This window comes from Petromyzon marinus, chromosome 4 (assembly GCF_048934315.1).
Source record: "Petromyzon marinus isolate PM22_M1 ecotype Great Lakes invasive population chromosome 4, UKy_Petmar_22M1.pri1.0, whole genome shotgun sequence".
Classification (NCBI taxonomy): Eukaryota; Metazoa; Chordata; class Hyperoartia; order Petromyzontiformes; family Petromyzontidae; genus Petromyzon; species Petromyzon marinus.
The window spans coordinates 13,483,913-13,508,272 of record NC_133670.1 but is presented as its reverse complement, the minus strand read 5'-3'; the positions used below and the strand labels follow the sequence as shown (position 1 = coordinate 13,508,272).

General features: G+C 42.1%; 1 protein-coding gene across 1 annotated transcript; it reads left to right on the top strand.

Annotated features, from left to right (window-relative positions):
• Positions 1-3,741: 3,741 nt before the first annotated feature.
• Positions 3,742-24,083, top strand: LOC116938670 (uncharacterized). Its single transcript, XM_032946113.2, has 12 exons — positions 3,742-5,798; positions 7,635-7,754; positions 8,153-8,634; positions 10,171-10,254; positions 10,434-10,579; positions 10,744-10,872; positions 10,991-11,027; positions 17,424-17,461; positions 17,715-17,796; positions 19,561-19,708; positions 20,856-20,999; positions 21,311-24,083. Exons 6-12 carry the CDS (start codon positions 10,746-10,748, stop codon positions 21,413-21,415), a joined length of 681 nt encoding a protein of 226 aa, XP_032802004.1. The 5' UTR covers positions 3,742-5,798; positions 7,635-7,754; positions 8,153-8,634; positions 10,171-10,254; positions 10,434-10,579; positions 10,744-10,745; the 3' UTR covers positions 21,416-24,083.
• Positions 24,084-24,360: the final 277 nt, after the last annotated feature.

The following is a 24,360-nucleotide window of genomic DNA, read 5'->3' as shown; positions in this document are numbered from 1 at the left end:
GACAGGATTAACAACACCAAAACAATCAACCGCAACAGGAGCAACCACACCAGAACAATCAACCACGACAGGATCAACAACACCAGAACAATCAACCACGACAGGATCAACAACACCAGAACAATCAACCACGACAGGATCAACAACACCAGAACAATCAACCACGACAGGATCAACAACACCAGAACAATCAACCACCGTAGGATCAACAACACCAGAACAATCAACCACCACAGGATCAACCACAACAGAACAATCAACCACGACAGGATCAACAACACCAGAACAATCAACCACCACAAGACCAACCACACCAGAACAATCAACCATGGCAGGATCAACCACACCAGAACAATCAACCACCACAGGATCAACCACACCAGAACAATCAACCACCACAGGATCAACAACACCAGAACAATCAACCACCACAGGATCAACCACACCAGAACAATCAACCACGACAGGATCAACAACACCAGAACAATCAACCACCAAAGGATCAACCACAACAGAACAATCAACCACCATAGAATCAACCACACCAGAACAATCAACCACCGCAGGATCAACCACACCAGAACAATCAACTACGACAGGATCAAAAACACCAGAACAATCAACCACGACAGAATCAACAACACCAGAACAATCAACCACGACAGGATCAACAACACCAAAACAATCAACCGCGACAGGATCAACCACACCAGAACAATCAACCACCGTAGGATCAACAACACCAGAACAATCAACCACCACAGGATCAACCACAACAGAACAATCAACCAGGACAAGATCAACAACACCAGAACAATCAACCACCACAAGACCAACCACACCAGAACAATCAACCATGGCAGGATCAACCACACCAGAACAATCAACCACCACAGGATCAACCACACCAGAACAATCAACCACCACAGGGTCAACCACAACAGAACAATCAACCACCACAGGATCAACCACACCAGAACAATCAACCACGACAGGATCAACAACAGCAGAACAATCAACCACCACAGGATCAACCACAACAGAACAATCAACCACCACAGGATCAACCACACCAGAACAATCAACCACGACAGGATCAACAACACCAGAACAATCAACGACGACAGGATCAACAACACCAGAACAATCAACCACGACAGGATCAACAACACCAGAACAATCAACCACGACAGGATCAACAACACCAGAACACTCAACCACGACAGGATCAACAACACCAGAACAATCAACCACCGCAGGATCAACAACACCAGAACAATCAACGACGACAGGATCAACAACACCAGAACAATCAATCACGACAGGATCAACAACACCAGAACAATCAACCACGACAGGATCAACAACACCAGAACAATCAACCACCGCAGGATCAACAACACCAGAACAATCAAGGACGACAGGATCAACAACACCAGAACAATCAACCACCACAAGACCAACCACACCAGAACAATCAACCACCACAGGATCAACCACAACAGAACAATCAACCACCACAGGATCAACCACACCAGAACAATCAACCACGACAGGATCAACAACACCAGAACAATCAACCACGACAGGATCAACAACACCAGAACAATCAACCACGACAGGATTAACAACACCAAAACAATCAACCGCGACAGGAGCAACCACACCAGAACAATCAACCACGACAGGATCAACAACACCAGAACAATCAACCACGACAGGATCAACAACACCAGAACAATCAACCACGACAGGATCAACAACACCAGAACAATCAACCACGACAGGATCAACAACACCAGAACAATCAACCACCGTAGGATCAACAACACCAGAACAATCAACCACCACAGGATCAACCACAACAGAACAATCAACCACGACAGGATCAACAACACCAGAACAATCAACCACCACAAGACCAACCACACCAGAACAATCAACCATGGCAGGATCAACCACACCAGAACAATCAACCACCACAGGATCAACCACACCAGAACAATCAACCACCACAGGATCAACAACACCAGAACAATCAACCACCACAGGATCAACCACACCAGAACAATCAACCACGACAGGATCAACAACACCAGAACAATCAACCACCAAAGGATCAACCACAACAGAACAATCAACCACCATAGAATCAACCACACCAGAACAATCAACCACCGCAGGATCAACGACACCAGAACAATCAACCATGGCAGGATCAACCACACCAAAACAATCAACCACCGCAGGATCAACCACAACAGAACAATCAACCACTGCAGGATCAACAACACCAGAACAACCAACTACCGCAGGAACAACCACACCAGAACAACCAACCACCGGAGGATCAACCACACCAAAACAATCAACCACTACAGGATCAACAACAACAGAACCATCAACGACGACAGGATCAACAACACCAGAACAATCAACTACGACAGGATCAACAACACCAGAACAATCAACCACAACAGGATCAACAACACCAGAACAATCAACCTCCGTAGGATCAACAACACCAGAACAATCAACCACGACAGGATCAACAACACCAGAACAATCAACCACGACAGGATCAACAACACCAGAACAATCAACCACGACAGGATCAACAACACCAGAACAATCAACCACGACAGGATCAACAACACCAGAACAATCAACCACCGTAGGATCAACAACACCAGAACAATCAACCACCACAGGATCAACCACAACAGAACAATCAACCACGACAGGATCAACAACACCAGAACAATCAACCACCACAAGACCAACCACACCAGAACAATCAACCATGGCAGGATCAACCACACCAGAACAATCAACCACCACAGGATCAACCACACCAGAACAATCAACCACCACAGGATCAACAACACCAGAACAATCAACCACCACAGGATCAACCACACCAGAACAATCAACCACGACAGGATCAACAACACCAGAACAATCAACCACCAAAGGATCAACCACAACAGAACAATCAACCACCATAGAATCAACCACACCAGAACAATCAACCACCGCAGGATCAACCACACCAGAACAATCAACTACGACAGGATCAAAAACACCAGAACAATCAACCACGACAGAATCAACAACACCAGAACAATCAACCACGACAGGATCAACAACACCAGAACAATCAACCACGACAGGATCAACAACACCAGAACAATCAACCACCGCAGGATCAACAACACCAGAACAATCAACCACCACAGGATCAACAACACCAGAACAATCAACCACAACAACACCAACCACACCAAAACAATCAACCACCGCAGGATCAACCACAACAGAACAATCAACCACCGCAGGATCAACGACACCAGAACAATCAACCACTGCAGGATCAACCACAACAGAACAATCAACCACCGCAGGATCAACGACACCAGAACAACCACCTACCGCAGGATCAACCACAACAGAAGAATCAACCACCGCAGTATCAACGACACCAGAACAATCAACCACCGCAGGATCAACCACAACAGAACAATCAACCACTGCAGGATCAACAACACCAGAACAATCAACCACCCTAGGATCAACAACACCAGAACAATCAACCACGACAGGATCAACAACACCAGAACAATCAACCACGACAGGATCAACAACACCAGCACAATCAACCACGACAGCATCAACAACACCAGAACAATCAACCATGGCAGGATCAACAATAACAGAACAATCAACCACGACAGGATCAACAACACCAGAACAATCAACCACGACAGGATCAACAACACCTGAACAATCAACCATCACAAGACCAACCAAACCAGAACAATCAACCACCACAGGATCAACCACACCAGAACAATCAACCACCACAGGATCAACCACAACAGAACAATCAACCACGACAGGATCAACAACACGAGAACAATCAACCACCACAGGATCAACCACAGCAAAACAATCAACCACTGCAGGATCAACCACAACAGAACAATCAACCACCACAAGATCAACGACACCAGAACAATCAACCACCGCAGGATCAACCACAACAGAACAATCAACCACTGCAAGATCAACGACACCAGAACAACCAACTACCACAGCATCAACCACACCGGAACAAGCAACCACCGCAGGATCAACCACACCAGAACAATCAACCACGACAGGATCAACAACAGAACAATCAACCACGACAGGATCAACAACACCAGAACAATCAACCACGACAGGATCAACAACACCAGAACAATCAACCACCGTAGGATCAACCACAACAGAACAATCAACCACTGCAAGATCAACGACACCAGAACAATCAACCACCACAGGATCAACCACACCAGAACAATCAACCACCGCAGGATCAACCACACCAGAACAATCAACCACGACAGGATCAACAACACCAGAACAATCAACCACCGTAGGATCAACAACACCAGAACAATCAACCACCACAGGATCAACCACAACAGAACAATCAACCACGACAGGCTCAACAACACCAGAACAATCAACCACCACAGGATCAACCACACCAGAACAACCAACTACCGCAGGATCAACGACACCAGAACCATCAACCACCACAGGATCAACCACACCAGAACAACCAACTACCGCAGGATCAACCACACCAGAACAATCAACCACCCCAGGATCAACCACACCAAAACAATCAACCACCGCAGGATCAACCACCACAGGATCACCCACACCAGAACAATCAACCACCACAGGATCAACCACACTAGAACAATCAACAACCGCAGGATCAACCACACCAGAACAATCAACCACCACAGGATCACCCACACCAGAACAATCAACCACCACAGGATCAACCACACCAGAACAATCAACCACCGCAGGATCAACCACACCAGAACAATCAACCACCACAGGATCACCCACACCAGAACAATCAACCACCGCAGGATCAACCACACCAGGACAATCAACCACCACAGGATCAACCACACCAGAACAATCGACCACCACAGGATCAACCACACCAGAACAATCAACCACTGCAGGCCCAACAACAGCGGAACAATCAACCACTGCACAAATAACCACACTAGAACAATCATCCACCGCAGGATCAACCACAGCAGAACAATCAACCACCGCAGGATCAACCACAGCAGAACAATCAACCACCACAGGATCAATCACACCGGAACAATCAACCACTGCAGGATCAACCACACCACATCAATCAACCACCACAGGATCAACCACATCAGAACTATCAACCACCGCCAGACCAACCACAAAAGAACAAGCAACCACCTCAGGATCAACCACATCAGAACAATCAACCACTGCAGGAATAACCACACCAGAACAATCAACCACTGCAGGATCAACCACACTAGAACAATCAACCACCACAGGATCAAGTACAACAGAACAATCAACCACCGCAGGATCAACTACAACAGAACAATCAACCACTTATAGACAAACCTCAACAGAACAATCAGCTACCGCAGGATCAACCACATCAGAACAATCAACCAACGCAAGATCAACCACACCAGAACAATCAACAACCGCAGGATCAACCACAGGAGAACAATCAACAACCACAGGATCATCCCCACCAGAACAATCAACCACCACAGGATCATCCCCACCAGAACAATCAACAACCGCAGGATCATCCCCACCAGAACAATCAACCACCACAGGATCATCCCCACCAGAACAATCAACCACCACAGGATCAACCACAGCAGAACAATCATCCACCGCAAGAGAGACAACTGCAATAACTCCTTCACCCAACACTACAGGTAATAAATGCACATTTAAAGTTCAGCGTATTTCTTTTTTTCATCCAGTAATGGCAAATTCTTTCCAAATAACTCAAGCAAACACATTGTGTTCACCTAGCAAAATACATGTTATTGTCTGAGAGAGTCTGAAATATGTTTAATCAGTGTTCATGTATACAAACGCATTGTTACTCACCTAAATTCGTGGGTTCCCACCTGTAGTCAGCCTGGTGTTCGTAAGGGACTCGGGATAAACCGTAAATGTTGATTTTAATCTTTTATCAACGTTACAAAAGTATATATGAACCTTATGGGGGTGCCTCGGGGTACCATAGTACCCCGGCTCTCACATAATGTCCGTGATGCAGTCATTTTTAGTCTGTTGATGATCGGCGATGCGGCAATCGACTCATCTCGACGAGCTGTACACGATGCACCACCACGGTGCGTACCGCGAGCGTTCAGGGTTTCAGCGCAATCGTCCTCGCTGCGTTTCGCCATCGCGGAGTAGCACCGATTTCGGATTGATTGGTACCCCAGTCACGGAGTTAAGTAACACCCCTGGAAAAAAAAGTGTCTCAGAAACAAAATTTAATTGCCTCGGCCATTTTATATTATCTGGTACCCCGGAGTACCGCCATAAGGATCATATATGAATCCAGATATTTAGTTATTTTAAATGAAGTTACTCTAATACCCGTTAATGAAATGTTTTCGTGGTACTTAAGTACGAACACAATCCACCAAAATTTAATTATATAATTTCAGAAAAAATCTGGCATCTAAGCAGGTACAACTCATATGTTGTGTAGGGGTAGGCACACAGTTGATAGGGCTAGTAGGCGTGTGTGAACAGTTCATCGAATTTGTAGGGGACATACTACAAAGCAAAAAGTTGAGAACCACTGACCTAAATGATTGCGTATCCTGCCACACCAATCAGTGGCGTTCATAGCCTGTGTATGGTATGCTGTACACTGCACAGTAAATACAATTTATACATTCGAAATTATACTGGTAGGAACGAAGTTGTAAACTGAGTGTACCAGCCTGCAATAGATTAATGTGTCCGTCCGTCCCCTTTCAATACTTTAACGAAGTGAAATCTCGTGCTGTTGGGTGTAAAATCAGCAATAGACAGCGCAGAGACTTGTCCTACCAGCCCACCCTGCAGGGACCTGTTTATACCACAAAGACAAACTGAATTTGACTTACCCTTGCCTATCTATAGCATTCCTCTTACTGGTAGGAACGAAGTTGTAAACTGAGTGTACCAGCCTGCAATAGATAAACTGAGTGTACCAGCCTGCAATTTAATGTGTCCGTCCGTCCGTCCCCTTTCATTACGAAGTGAAATATCGTGCTGTTGGGTGTAAAATCAGCAATAGACAGCGCAGAGACGTGTCCTACCAGCCCACTCTGCAGGGACCTGTTATGTTCGCATTTTCAGATCTTTATTGCCAATTCCATTCTAAATCCATTGCCCGAATTCCAACCGTAATAAAAAGCGCGAGTGTTTTACAAAGTGTCACAAATTAACCAAAGAGGCTTGGTTATACAGTATTTTGAAATATACACATTTGGTATCACAGATCAAAGCACAAGGGTTATTGTGTGACCACTGGCAAATGAAGCCACGAATGGCAAATCCGTGTTGAGGTGTGCAAGTAACGCTAGTGCAAATTAAATTTGGCCAACAATGCACTGCATGATCGATGATGGGAATAGGTGCGATGCAACCGTAAATGTTTTATGAGTTTTGTAATGTTTGAACAGATTCCATTGGGAACATTAAACCAAAACTTTGATTCAAGATTTTAATCGTACGTGTGTTCTTACCATTGTGTTTTACAGCTGTAGACGTATGCAGAACTTGCCCAAAATATGCCGAATGTATTACAACTGTGAGACCCTTTGTCTGTAAATGTTTTGTGGGATATTACCAAGACGAAGAGAACCATGAATGTGCACAAGGTAAGAATTGGTCAATCTTGGTTTAAATAAAAAAAAACGAGACCGGCACAACACAAAGCACATTGTGATCCACAAACTCAAAGCCGTTTCTTGAGTGTAGTATACATTTGCATCTACCAGTGCCACTTGAATCGTCGTGTTGGCCACTCAAGCTCTTATGGGCAATATCATAAGACAATTTAATTCCATCAATGCCCTCGTGTTATGTTATCGTGTCGGCCAGTGTGTATGGTATATGTACGAATGCTCTTAAGTTATGTGTGAGATGGCAATGGTCACAACTGTTTTTTAACGTGATGTGAATTCCAGATATACTGCACAAGCAAACCATTCTCATTGTTTGGAAGAAAAACAAATATGTTGCCTTTAAAATATTTCCTCTCTTTGTAATTGTGTAGCAAAAGTATTCAATTATGCTTGGAAAATAGATTTGGAATTCGACGATGATATGGAAGATACGTCATCGGCTGCTTTCCAAGAAGTCGCAATCCCAGTCCTTGAACTGGCAAGTAACTGCAACAATACTCTGCACTGTGAAACACATTTACTGCAATATAATATTCATTTTGTAAGCTGCAACAATAATATTTACAAAACTGTAGTGCCCTACATGTCCCGGAGTGGAGGCACTCCTGGTAGATAGTAGAGGCCACCATGACCAAAACTGAATCGCGTCATATTTTATCGTGTGCAGAAAAACACATGTTGCTACAGTACATCTTAACACCAACAATTCGGGCGATTATATATACACCTTGTCACTCTACAATGTTGGGCATTAAGTTACAACCCAGAAATAACATTCTTATTGTATACTGCAGCTCAATTCAACGTTTTATCAAAACGAAACCTATCGAGGATCCGAGGTCATCCGGATAACGTACGTAGACATCCGGGCATTACACACGCACTATTTGTGTCGACTCAATTACATTCGACAGTGCTAAATCCGCACATAAAGCAACTCTTATGTGAGACTCTAAAATGTCAACACATGAAACCTGTCGTTATGGCAGCACAGCATGCCCATAGTGCTCTCGCTGGCGGGGTTAATGCCTATAGAATTCCACGTCGAAGTGCATAACTTTTCCTAGATTAGGGGCCGTCCATAAATGACGTCACGCACCTAGGGGGGGGGGGGTTCAAACATTTGTGACGATGTGTGACGAGGGGGGGGGGGGTTGAGAAATGTGACGTCACATCAGAATGCGCAACTTTAAATAAATATAGACAACACGTTCTACTTAATTAAATAGACTTTTTAATCAATGTTTTCTCCTACAACATCAGAGTGCAGCGCCACATTAAATACGCACTACAATGACAATAGTTTAAAGCGATTTGAAGCATGTTTATATTTGGGGGGGGGCAGAGCTTTTTGACGTCATATTTGAAGGGGGGGGGGTCTGACTTTTTGTGACGCTGTGTGACGAAGGGGGGGGGGGGGTTAAAAATCGCCCAAATTCGCGAGACGTCATTTGTGGACGGTCCCTTACATACTCAGTAAACGTGAAATAATTAGCCAACGTTGGTCCAATGGTTGCAACCGAGCAATGTTGCACGGTGACAGGGTCTGTTGCAAATTTGGGCTACTTATGAGCAAAATAAAGGTTACGTTTCAACTTCGCAAAACAACTCGAGGTATCATCTGTCGGAGAGACACAACTGGAAAACACAGCAAACATATATACTTAGGGCAGCTATTGTAAGTTGTTTAGAGTAAAAATGAAGAAATAAAGGGATGAACAGCAGCAGGTTTATGATACTTTAGGAAAGCTGAAATTTACCATGAAAACTAACATATTTACTGCGCCTAAAGAAACAACGTTTAATCCATTAGCACTAGGAGCTATGACATGGTCTTAGCGAATACAATAGAACAAAAACTGAAAAATTATCAAAACAACAGAGTTGCACGATGGCTGCTGGTGGAGAATAATTGTGGTGGCAGCCAAACGGTGGAACACATTCGAGAGGGTATACATTCAGGAGATGGAGCGGTGAAATCAGCTTGTGTGTAGGTGGTAGATGGATTTTTGCAACGTAGGACTGCGAGAGATAGCGAAGGTTGATCATAGATGATGATGATAAAGAATATTAGCTCTCGGACCGGACATGTGTACTATTACGTGTAGTGCATACAAATTCTTCCAGCTCCTTTTCACCGGTTCAGATATAAATCTAACTCAAGTTAGATTCAAAATATAATCTAACTCAAGTTAGATTTATATCTGAAACTTAACTCAAGTCGCCGGATTTCATAGTTGCAGTACGATGATGTGGCAGTTACAGATGAAGACATCGCGTGTGAAAAGCCACCATGTTTTTTTAAAGAAAGTTATTGTATCTGATAATACTCATAACCCTAATAAAGTTGATGGAAATGCACTCACCATTAACCCCGTTTTGTTTGCAGTCCATATGAAAGCACTCCGGTAACCATTTTCAAAATATTTGGGAACAGAATTGACAGTCGCAATTACAAATCCCAAGTACGGAGGTGAGAATTCCAGTATCATGAATACAACTAGAATACTTAACATTATCAGAGTAACCAAGATCTAATGCATCCATTTCCACACCCATGTAATGTCACATTTACAATACACGTGTGCACCCCCTATATTGTACACACGCATTTCTAATGATCTCTTCCACGATTGTATTTGTCCTCAACAGCCAGGAAGGAATCAATGTAGATTTTATAAACCGTTTTGACCTAAACTCTAAAACTACAGAAGAGTGTGTCAACAGGCAACTAATCCAAACATTACAAGAGTGTAACAATGTTTGTAATGGACTAAACGTGACGACTTCGAGCAAAAGTAAGTACTTTATAAAGTTTATTGCACTTGTTTATTCATGGAGCATTACGTCCACCGTTGAGTTAAATTTGTGTGGAATTTCAAAACATCAATTTTGAGTGCACTCTTGTGGCTCCGTGAGACAACGTTTCCCATTCAAAAATGTTTTCAAATGTTTTTAACAGAAATGTCACCGTGCGAAGTCGGTGTATGCAATTCAACTACAGCGTCGTGCTCAAATGAAGAAGGTCTGGCAAACTGCCAGTGCCTTTACGAACTAGGGAAACATGTCTCTACCGATTATTCATGCTCAGGTATTGCATTCATTTGCTAAATATTATTTTACAGCATTTTAAATACACTGACGATTTATACCTGTGGTATATGTCTCTCCACTCTATACCAATAACCCCATTTGTTTATTTCTCTTAGTTTGTCCTGTGGCAGTCATAAATGGAATATGTGGAAAGTAAGTGCAGCATAAATTTTGATTTAAAGCTTTCGTGACTGCAGTAATTCATATTCTTAGCTCTTTCGGTAAAGTCACGTTGAAGGGAAACAATAAAATAATAAAAAATATATAAAACAATAAAAATTCTCACGACGTTTCGACCATAACACAAACGGTCGTCATCAGGTGTGTCGGTTCGCATTAATTTATTTATTTTTAAACGGTGTATTTATTTGTTTATAAAAAACGTCAGCGCCACGCGCAGCGATTTGGCTGTTTATTTAAAAGGACTAGTCCATCTATGTTCTCAAAAGAGGAGGGGGGAGACGAAAAATTAATGTATGCTGTCTGAAAGCCACCGTAAGCGTGAACAATAAATTAAGACCTGAAATGGTTTATCAAATCTTTCCAATGATTGCTAAGCCAGAATCCATCTTCTCAGTTGAAATTGTCTCTGTGCTTGTATATGTGGATAGCCTCATGAACGAATCTCTCATGGTAGCCAGATGACTTACAAAGAACCTCTGTCTTGGAAAAGTCAATGTCATGTAAGCCTACTGAATGATAACAATGATCTGCCACGGCCGAGGTGTTGGTCCTACCGTGTTTAAGGTCTGCTTTGTGTTCACGAATGCGGTCCGAGACATGGAGTTTGGTTTCTCCAATGTAACTACTACCACAGAGGCAACTTAGTTTGTAGACACCAGGGTACTGTATGTCCGGAATCACATCTTTTACAGATGGAACCAGATCACGGATTTTATGTAATGTGTTGAAACGGACCTGGATCTTGTGTTTATTCAAGATTTTGGAGATCTTTTTTGTGATCCCCGCAATGTAGGGTAAAGTGATGGTTTTGAAAGGCTCCTCAAGAGGGTCCTTCTTCATGGTTTGAGTGATAGCTTTGCGGATTGTATAGTCGGAGTAACCATTAGCCTTAAGAGCTTGGTGTACGTGCTTGAGTTCACTGCCTATGTGTTCCTGGTCGGATATGCATTGGGCTCTATGGTACAGAGTCTTGATGAGAGAATTATTCTGTGATGGGTGGTGGTGGGAATCCGGTTTCAGATAAGCATCCGTATGGGTAGCTTTCCTGTAGACAGAGTGGCTCATTGAACCATCAGGTCTCTTTTTTATTAGGACATCCAAAAAATGTAGCTTGCCATCTTTTTCGACTTCCATAGTAAATCTGATGGCTGGGTGTATGGAATTGATGTGGTCGAAGAATTGGTCTAGAGCAGACCGGCCATGTGGCCAGATGACAAAAGTGTCATCCACGTACCTCTTCCATAAGGTTAGGCGCAGAGTGGCAGTCTGGATGGCGTCAGTCTCAAATTTCTCCATGAAAATGTTAGCTATAACCGGAGATAAGGGGGAGCCCATTGGGGTGCCCTCAGTTTGTTTGTAGAAGTTCCATTCCAAGTGAAGTATGTATTAGTTAAACAGTGTCTCACCAGGTGGGGAACCTCAGTGTTTAGTCCTTGATGAACCAAGTCTTCAATGATTGCGATGGTGTCAGGTACAGGAACCTTGGTGAATAAGGAAACTACATCAAAACTGACAAGCAGGTCGTCTGGGGACAAGGAAATACCCTTGATTGTCGATACCAGGTGAGTAGAATTTTGTACCGCAGAGGTGGTTTTTCCAGTGAAAGGACGCAGGATTTCAGCCAAAAAAAAACGAGCCAGTTTGTAGGTGGGGGAGTTGATAGTAGAGACGATGGGACGAAAGGGTATATCTACTTTATGTATTTTTGGTAAGCCGTATAATCTTGGTGGCCTGGCAGCAGAAGGTTTCAACGAAAACTGTTTAGATTGATCAATTAATGCGGTTGAATCAGAAAATATTTTGTTGGTTTGTGTGACGAGGCTCTTGGTAGGATCTCTTTTTATTTTTGTATAACTACCATCGTCGAGTAATTCTTTAATTTTGTTGTTGTATTCTATTTTATCCATGATGACAGTAGCATTGCCCTTGTCAGCTGAGAGGACTACAATGTCATCCCTCTTTTTGAATTTATATAATTCAAAACGCTCATCTTTGCTGAGGTTGCTAGCTGGCATCTTAGCGTTTTTGAGGGTTGCAGCGATTTCAGATCTTGCTACGTCTGCAGCGATGTGACCCAGGCCCCTGAGAGCAACGTCTACTTGGGCAATTATATCATTAACTGGTATGTGTTTAGGTGTGACTGCAAAGTTTAGACCTTTAGCTAAAACGGAATTCAGACCATCGGAAATTGAACTGTTACTGCGATTAATTACGACTTTGTAAACGTCTAACTTTTTGGTGTGTGGGTCCGGTCTTTTGTTGAAGAGGAGGTTAAATTTGGAAATCAGGTTGTCCTTACATTTGGTCGACATAGTAGCAGCTGAAGAGGCAGTCATATTGTCTACATGTTCCCAATCCGATGTGGACATTGTTGCCGTCAATGATAAGTGTGATTTGTAGAGTGTCTTGTCTAACTGATCTAGTTCGGTGCGTATAAGTCTGATTTTTTCTGAGATACGAGCTAAGCTAGTTTTGAAAAGAATTCGTTTCGCATTAGAAGAAGTTACAGCAGCAGAGGTCAGTGTAAATGCGATTGGTATTACCCCAGAGTCGCGGCATCTCTTCAGAAAGGTGAGAGACTCGATCAGCTGAGCCTTCTTATCCCGGAGTTTGTTGAAGGATCTTAAAGTTATGTGGAAACCCTCCCCGTAGGGGCGGTAAAATTTTGATTTAAAGCTTTCGTGACTGCAGTAATTCATATTCTTAGCTCTTTCGGTAAAGTCACGTTGAAGGGAAACAATAAAATAATAAAATATATATAAAACAATAAAAATTCTCACGACGTTTCGACCATAACACAAACGGTCGTCATCAGATGTGTCGGTTTGCATTAATTTATTTATTTTTAAACGGTGTTTTTATTTATTTATAAAAAACGTCAGCGCCACGCGCAGCGATTTGACAGTTTATTTAGAAGGACTAGTCCATCTATGTTCTCAAAAGAGGAGGGTGGAGAAGAAAAATTAATGTATGCTGTCTGAAAGCCACCGTAAACGAATCTCTCATGTAAGCCATCCGGCTACCATGAGAGATTCGTTCATGAGGCTATCCACATATGCAAGCACATAGACAATTTCAACCGAGAAGATGGATTATGGCTTAGCAATCATTGGAAAGATATGATAAACCATTTCAGGTCTTAATTGATTGTTCACGCTTACGGTGGCTTTCAGACAGCATACATTAATTTTTCTTCTCCCCCCTCCTCTTTTGAGAACATAGATGGACTAGTCCTTCTAAATAAACTGTCAAATCGCTGCGCGTGGCGCTGACGTTTTTTCATAAATAAATAAAAACACCGTTTAAAAATAAATAAATTAATGCAAACCGACACATCTGATGACGACCGTTTGTGTTATGGTCGAAACGTCGTGAGAATTTTATTGTTTTATATATATTTTATTACTTTATTGTTTCCCTTCAACGTGACTTTACCGAAAGAGCTAAGAATATGAATTACTGCAGTCACGAAAGCTTTAAATCAAAATTTAACCGCCTCTACGGGGAGGGTTTCCACATAACTTTAAGATCCTTCAACAAACTCCGGGATAAGAAGGCTCAGCTGATCGAGTCTCTCACCTTTCTGAAGAGATGCCGCGACTCTGGGGTAATACCAATCGCATTTACACTGACCTCTGCTGCTGTAACTTCTTCTAATGCGAAACTAATTCTTTTGAAAACTAGCTTAGCTCTTATCTCAAAAAAAAATCAGACTTATACGCACCGAACTAGATCAGTTAGACAAGATACTCTACAAATCACACTTATCATTGATGGCAACAATGTCCACATCGGATTGGGAACATGTAGACAATATGACTGCCTCTTCAGCTGCTACTATGTCGACCAAATGTAAGGACAACCTGATTTCCAAATTTAACCTCCTCTTCAACAAAAGACCGGACCCACACACCAAAAAGTTAGACGTTAACAAAGTCGTAATTAATCGCAGTAACAGTTCTATTTCCGATGGTCTGAAATCCGTTTTAGCTAAAGGTCTAAACTTTGCAGTCACACCTAAACACATACCAGTTAATGATATAATTGCCCAAGTAGACGTTGCTCTCAGGGGCCTGGGTCACATCGCTGCAGACGTAGCAAGATCTGAAATCACTGCAACCCTCAAAAACGCTAAGATGCCAGCTAGCAACCTCAGCAAAGATGAGCGTTTTGAATTATATAAATTCAAAAAGAGGGATGACATTGTAGTCCTCTCAGCTGACAGGGCAATGCTACTGTCATCATGGATAAAATAGAATACAACAACAAAATTAAAGAATTACTCGATGATGGCAGTTATACAAAAATAAAAAGAGATCCTACCAACAGCCTCGTCACACAAACCAACAAAATATTTTCTGATTCAACCGCATTAATTGATCAATCTAAACAGTTTTCGTTGAAACCTTCTGCTGCCAGGCCACCAAGATTATACGGCTTACCAAAAATACATAAAGTAGATACACCCCTTCGTCCCATCGTCTCTACTATCAACTCCCCCACCTACAAACTGGCTCGTTTTTTTTTTGGCTGAAATCCTGCGTCCTTTCACTGGAAAAACCACCTCTGTGGTACAAAATTCTACTCACCTGGTATCGACAATCAAAGGTATTTCACTGTCCCCAGACGACCTGCTTGTCAGTCTTTATCTAGTTTCCTTATTCACCAAGGTTCCTGTACCTGACACCATGGCACTCATTGAAGACTTGGTTCATCAAGGACTAAACACTGAGGTACCCCCCCTGGTGAGACACTGTTTAAACAATACATACTTCACTTGGAATGGAACTTTCTACAAACAAACTGAGGGCACCCCAATGGGCTTCCCCCTATCTCCGGTTATAGCTAACATTTTCATGGAGAAATTTGAGACTGACGCCATCCAGACTGCCACTCTGCGCCCAACCTTATGGAAGAGGTACGTGGATGACACTTTTGTCATCTAGCCACATGGCCGGCCTGCTCTAGACCCATTGTTCGACCACATCAATTCCATACGCCCAGCCATCAGATTTATCATGGAAGTCGAAAAAGATGGCAAGCTACCTTTTTTGGATGTCCTAATTAAAAAGAGACCTGATGGTTCAATGAGCCACTCTGTCTACAGGAAAGCTACCCATACGGATGCTTATCTGAAACCGGATTCCCACCACCACCCATCACAGAATAATTCTCTCATCAAGACTCTGTACCATAGAGCCCAATGCATATCCGACCAGGAACACATAGGCAGTGAACTCAAGCACGTACACCAAGCTCTTAAGGCTAATGGTTACTCCGACTATACAATCCGCAAAGCTATCACTCAAACCATGAAGAAGGACCCTCTTGAGGAGCCTTTCAAAACCATCACTTTACCCTACATTGCGGGGATCACAAAAAAGATCTCCAAAATCTTGAATAAACACAAGATCCAGGTCCGTTTCAACACATTACATACAATCCGTGATCTGGTTCCATCTGTAAAAGATGTGATTCCGGACATACAGTACCCTGGTGTCTACAAACTAAGTTGCCTCTGTGGTAGTAGTTACATTGGAGAAACCAAACGCCATGTCTCGGACCGCATTCGTGAACACAAAGCAGACCTTAAACACGGTAGGACCAACACCTCGGCCGTGGCAGATCATTGTTATAATTCAGTAGGCTCACATGACATTGACTTTTCCAAGACAGAGGTTCTTTGTAAGTCATCTGGCTACCATGAGAGATTCGTCCATGAGGCTATCCACATATACAAGCACAGAGACAATTTCAACCGAGAAGATGGATTCTGGCTTAGCATTCATTGGAAAGATTTGATAAACCATTTCAGGTCTTAATTGATTGTTCACGCATACGGTGGCTTTCAGACAGCATACATTAATTTTTCTTCTCCCCCCTCCTCTTTTGAGAACATAGATGGACTAGTCCTTCTAAATAAACTGTCAGATCGCTGCGCGTGGCGCTGACGTTTTTTATAAATAAATAAAAACACCGTTTAAAAATAAATAAATTAATGCAAACCGACACATCTGATGACGACCGTTTGTGTTATGGTCGAAACGTCGTGAGAATTTTTATTGTTTTATATATATTTTATTATTTTATTGTTTCCCTTCAACGTGACTTTACCGAAAGAGCTAAGAATATAAGTGCAGCATTTTTAACTTTTAATTTAAAGTATATTGACTGACAATTGAAATAATGAAAGCACTGTTTTTTCCCAAATGCTTGTGCGAATTGCTTTATCTGTCTCACTGAATTTTGTGAATGAATGACTACATTTGTTCTGAGGACAATTTAAAAATCACGTGCTGTAATTTCTTGAGGAATCAGTGACATTGTACCAATCACCATCTGGACGTTGTGTGCGCTCGAATGCAGCTGTCCTTTTGGCTACTCCGGGAAAACATGTGAAGACCGTGAGTATCGCACCATCAATTCAAATTACATTTAACACTGGCACAAACGATACATTGAATGGCAATTGCTTCACATCAGAAACGCGTTTCGTTTAACTCAACATACGAGCTTGAAAATAATTATACAGAAATTATTACTTATTTTTTACTTTTGAAGCTAAACAAAATACATTGTTGCTTGATTAAATTCAGCGTTTTAATAAAATGTACTGTATTTCATTTTGTTAAATGTGTTGTGTTCCTGTCATTGTAGCTTATATGCTAATTTTGGTGATACTGAGCATAATCCTGGGTGCAGTCATACTCATTGGGGGCATCACAGGCATCGTTTGCTGGTAAGAGCAGTGCATTATCAGTATTCACACATTCAATGTATTTTCATAACCACACAGGGTGGAGCAGTGCTGCAGTGGTCAGTGCTGCAATATAAACCCAATGACTCGAGTTACATTTTTCCCAGCTCTGAAAAAACCCCAGGACATATCATGGGGCACAAAAAAAATATCTTACAAATACTGGAAGAGAGGAACTACACGAAAAACTGAAAAAACGGGGCTTTTAATGTTTTATGTTTTGGGAAGACAGATTTCCCAGCACAGCAACCTCAGAGAATGGTCCTGGGGAAATCAGGACAGGTGGGAAATATTGGTTTGATTCTGGGCCATGGCTAACGATAGTAGGGAGTGATATCTTAAATGGTCCTAGACCCCACCTAATTCACTGTCCCATACTGACCAGCGTTTTGAAATATGGTAATGTACTGCACATGTTTACACTATACCCCACTAAATACACAAAGAAAGTACACACTGTTGATATACGATGTACATATAGACGACAGGGTCAGGGTGAGACATCTCTATAGCACCGTATTAAACACTTCTGTATTACATTCTTTGGGTCTTTCGGTAAAGTCACATAGATAGGTTCAAAGAAAATAACAAAAACTACGACGTTTCGATCGCAACACAAGCGGTCGTCTTCAGGAAAAGGGGGGTTAGCTTCCAAGGGCAAACTATTTATAAAGGTTTGAAATGGGCGTAGCCCAAATGTCAGCAGCCAATGTTAATGCAAGTGGTGGGCAGCCAACCCGACGGTGGTTCGTTTTCCACCAATCAAAGGGCTGCCAGGTGAAAATTAGCATGTTAATGGGAGATTAGCATGTTAATGGGAGATTACATCCTTCCGATGATTGCTCAGCTTGTACCCTTCTTCTCGGTTGAAATTGTCTGTGTCTATATATGTGGATGGCTTCATGAACGAATCTTTGTTGATAGCCAGCCAACATGCTAATCTCCCGTTAACTTGCTAATTTTCACCTGGCAGCCCTTTGATTGGTGGAAAACCAACCACCGTCGGGTTGACTGCCCACCACTTACATTAACATTGGCTGCTGGCATTTGGGCTACGCCCATTTCAAACCATTATAAATAGTTTGCCTTTGCAAGCTAACCCCCCTTTTCCTGAAGAAGACCGCTTGTGTTGCGATCGAAACGTCGTAGTTTTTTTATTTTCTTTGAACCTATCTACGCGACTTTACCAAAAGACGCAAAGAATATGAATTCCTGCAGTCACGAAAGCTTTAAGTCACTTCTGTATTACTCCTCAGAGGCAATAAATGGGTAGCATCGACTTCCTGCTCACCCTGTACAATACTGTATATATGACGAAATAACATTTTGTAAAATACAACTATTGCTCATTTTAATTTTCAACAACGTACAAAATATTGTTATACCGTTGCTAACTACTACTAGATGAATGCCTTCCTATGGCTATGTCAGTCATGGCGAGTTGCTGGACCAAGCTTCACCACACAGGTCAATGAGGGATGGTGAAAGAGAGGTACCCAAAATTGGTTCAGGTATCACTTGCCACTGATGTGAGCCATGCCCAGGATTCAAACTCAGGTTAAATGGCGAGTTCATAGCGCAAGTGCTCCAACCACTAGACCGTTGATTCAACACATTCATTACATAATGCTGCATGTTGTTAACAATAAGGGTACTATGCTAGTTGCTTGTGGAAGCTGTGATTTTGTCATGTTAACAGAAAGTAACCTGATATGCATCTCACCGATCTCTCCCCTGTGCTGTTAGTTGTCGAACACGCTCGCACAAGAAGCACAGCGGTGACCAAAGCAGACAGCCTTCTTTCGGGCTCAATGACAACAAAATGTGCGAATCAAATTTCCCCCCTGAGGCCGCTTTAGGTTGGGAAATTATTTTGCAGATGAACGCTAAAGAGGTATGGTTTCTCTTTTCCGAGGCATTTAGCTTGTGTAAGTGTGCATGTGATAATACAATTATTTTATTCTGTGTTACACATTATTATCGTTGTGTATGATTATTGCTCAATATCATGCATTTTTATTGTAATTATACGGCGGTAGACAGACAGGTTACCCAAGGCCATGCCAACCGTAATTACACTGGGATCTCAAGCACAACTAGTTGACGGTTGTCAGCCCAGTCACAAATTATTGGATAAGGAAACACAATTGATTCTAAATTATCTGCGGGCAAGATTATCCGGGTTGCTGATTTTATTCATGCTTATGAGAAGAAAAAAAATTGTACAAAAGCACCATTTTTGTATTATTAGCTGCTCCTCACTCACTGCGGGATTAGTGACTCAAACGTGTCCACAAGTAAACCGATTACTTACAAACGATACACACAGGCGGCACATTCTCTGACTTCACCCACACTCCACGTGGGTAAGGAAAACATGACCTTTTTTGCCTAATTGACGTATATTTTTCCGTATCCATGTTTATATTTTATCCAGGCCACTCCTACCTTTTATTTCCCCAGACAATTGGGCATTCCCTGTACAGTGTTGAATTGGGCGTTTCACTCAAGTTAGTTTAAAGTTAGAATAAATAAAAAAGGTTTGATTGACTTACAATGAAAACTCTTTGCTCGGCTTATAATAAAAGTGTTTTAATGTGTATAATGAGACCACTTGACGAACGAGAAATCTCTATTCGTATTGTAAGTACAGTAAATAACAAATACAATACAATGAAATTATGATATACAATTCCAAAGTAATGGAAAACTGAAAACGCGATAGCCGTCACATTGTGAAAACGTATATCTTATCACATCTCATCATGAGAAGAGTAATCAGGGCAACTCTGATTAGCACAAAAGCCATCTAAGTTCTCTCATGCAGCGGAACTGCCCATAGAAAACATTTACCCTGCGGACCTCTCAGGCCAAAAACTTTTGTCACTTTATACATTTAATGAGGACATTTTCCTTTGAATAGTTTTTCTTCCTTGTTGATTGTTTTAATGACAATTTTTTTGAGCACGATAGCCATTCGTTTTTTCCAAAAACCTAATGATACTCGTCTGTCCCGGGCTGTGACTCGTGGCTTTTGTAAGATGGCGCGGCCAATAAAGCCCATCCCGAGGGTTCACCTCAATACCCCGGTGACGACCGCCGGCACGAGCTCGCCACGCATCGGCAACCAAGAGATGATGATAAAGAGCAGCCCATGGAACGATGCCGCCTACGCTAACCCCAAGGTACTGGATCACATTCACACAGACCGTACTGCTGCCAACAGATATTTGCTGGAAAAAAAAATCTGCGCACTAACAATGACTGCGAAGGTGAGAAATGTGAAAAATAAAGCCGGATGTGGTTAGAGTATGGTCGGTATGTAAAAAACTGCTTTTGCACCATACGTAGCCAACCGAATTGAAAAGCAAAAGTATAGACTTTTCCAAAGGAAGTGTGCAGAGAAGATAAGACCATGATCGTGAGTCTCATAAGCAGGTACGGAAAGCTTTAGATATGAGGGTAAATATTTACTGATGTTTGATTTTGTTTTCAGAAATCAACACGTAATGGAGAGGACCAGCATCAAGACCAGGCGAACTTTCACAATGAATATGACAATTATTGTTTTTCACACGACACCACTGAAAGCTACTATTAACGAGATCATAGTGATTTATTAAAACTAATTTACCTACGATCGTGCTCCATTTATCCCCGAAACTTTATTACATGAACCCTGGTCATTTACTTGCTTTAATAAATGTGATACTGTGGCTACAATAATGATGATATGTTTTAAAAGTGCTGACCGTGTATTAAATATACATACAGGAACAGTTTTGTGAGTCTCTTACAACATATAATACACCTGAGAATAGGGTTTCCCCTTTTTCTGGCAACAAAACAGGTGTTAAGATCTTGATTTGAAGCTTTTGTGACTGCAGGAATCCATACTCTTTGGTTCTTTCGGTAAAGTCACGTGGTAGGTATAAAATAAAATAGATCACGACGTTTCGATCGCAACAGCCTGAAGACGGTCACTTGTGTTGCGACCGAAGCGTCGTGATCAGTTTCCTATCTACGTGACTTTATCGAAAGAATCAAAGAGTATCGCTGTTAAGATGTTAAAACACCAAACTGAAACCTTTTACAAGGAATCATGTCTGCATTAACCATGATGTAGATGCTCAACCCCGAGCCCTCATTACTCTGATAGTGGCATTGTCTTTGTGCTGTGTGACGCCTTTTGGCGTCCTCTGGTCTAACACCATTTTGAGACTAGGCTCAAAAGAAAGCTGTCTCTGGTGTGGACCAATCAGTTTCAAAGACAATGCACATATTATCAGAGTACGTTTTTTGTTTGCATTCTGACCACAAGTATTGTGGTTAATGCAGACATGATTCCTTGTAAAAGGTTTCAATTTGGTGTTTTAACATCTTAACACCTGTTTTGTTGCCAGAAAAAAAGGGGAAAACCTATTCTCATAGTTTGGTACTGGCAAAGGAGGTCCCATGATAGAGATTAGCATGTTAATGGAAGATCACAGAGCTGCAACCAAGGGGTCAGTGCACAAAGTGACTGTGAAAGCGCAAGGTTTGAAATCGGCATAAAGCACAACTAACATCATAAGGTGGTAGGATGGGAACATCATAGCCAATTATGATTGAAACTGGTCGATAACGTCCTTCCAATGATTGCTCAGTTTGTACCCATCTTCTCAGTTGAAATTGTATCTGTGTCTATATATATGGATGGCTTCATTAACGAATTTTTGTTGATAGCCAGTGGGCTTGCAAAGTACCTTCGTCTTAGAAAAATCTATTTCGTGTAAGCCCACCGCATTAAAACAATGATCAGCCACGGCCGAGGTATTGGTCCTACCGTGTTTCAGATGTGCCTTATGTTTATGAACACGGTCCGAGGCATGTAACTTAGTTTCCCCAATGTAACTACAGCCGCAGACACATTTTAGTTTGTAGACGCCGGGGTATTGCATATCAGGGATTACATCCTTCACAAATGGGATGAGATGATGCATTTTATGAACTGTGTTAAATCGAACCTGGATCTTAGGTTTGCTCATGATTTTCGAAATATTTTAGTGACCCCTGCTATGTATGGCAAGGTGATGGTTTTGATTGGTTCCTCAGATGGTTCTTTCCCAACGATTGGGGTGATAGCTTTATGGATTGTGTCATCTGAATATCCATTCATCTTGAGAGCTTGGTGTACATGTTCCAGTTCACTGATTAGGTGATGACGGTCGGAAATACATCGAGCTCGATGGTGTAGAGTTTCAATGAGGGAATTCTTCTTGGATGGATGGTGGTGGGAGTCAGGTTTTATGTAGGCATCCGTATGGGTGGCTTTCCTGTAGACAGAGTGTCCCATTGAGCCATCTGGTCTCTTTTCTATTAAAACATCCAAGAATGGTAACTTGAGCTTGTATTGTCTCTTAAGTTCCAAGCTGGCTGCTTCATTGACGTTTTTAATCAGTATCTCATCAGCGGCAGTGATGTCATCCAGATGGGGCTTTATTTGGAATTTTATAGGGTCACTCAGCAATCCTGTGCCAATCGATCTCAGTAACTTTCTGCGCACCAAATCTGGATTGTACTGGTCATCAGCTCCTTTTCCTTTAGATGCAAATAATAGTCTGTCCTTTAATTCGATAGCTCAGAACCAAATGTTTTGTGCAGTTTCTCTTGGCTCCTGAGAGATGTTCATCAACGTCTGATAGAGATCAAATATGCTTTATTCTCTATAGTGTCCCTTCTAAATGTGTTTTAACTTGTAAATAGTCAAATCAGTTTTTATTTCTAGCATATCCCTCAAATTTAGATCAGGACTGATTTCTCTGACTACTGCCTCAATGATATCAGACTCAGCATGGCCCTTACAGGTTCCTGTGTCGATCTGGTGCATCAGATTGGTGTAAGATTACTTGTCTTTCTGCCATCTTTCACCAATCTGCCCACAGATCCTGAATTATCTCCGTATTGTGACTTCCGGCACATTTCCTAGTCTGGCCATTAGTACGGGGTCCAATGCTGCTGTGGTTTTTGTTCCACCTTCACTTGAGGTTTTCTTTTCCTCAAGAGTTTTTTTCTGGATTCATCTTGTGACTCTTGTATTTCACCATCCAAAACTGCAGATAGTTTTGATGGTGGCAGTGTTTGGCCTGTTCCCTTGCTGTCTTTGTCTTTCTTCTGTATTGTTTCAATGAAAGACATCACGTTTTGAACATATGCACTGGCCTCATCATCATCTTCTTGGTCTTCAATTTCATCGAGTACTCTTTCTGCCATACAAATCAAAGCCCGTCTGCTTTTATCTTCACCAGTCTCATCATCATGGAAACACTTCAAATATCTGCATGTTTCCATGAGCTGAGCTCTCTGCAGCTGATTCAACGCAGTACTGGTCTTGTCCTGCAGCTGTTCCAGTGCCATGATGTGAAGACTGTTCAGATCCTTGCACAACTGTCTTTAGATATGCTGCCTGTACAATTGTTTGGTCCGTCTCGTTGGAAGAGTTGATCCCCGTCAGTGAACTCTGGGAAACTATCCTGCCTGGCTCACCAAAATATGTTGCACACTCGA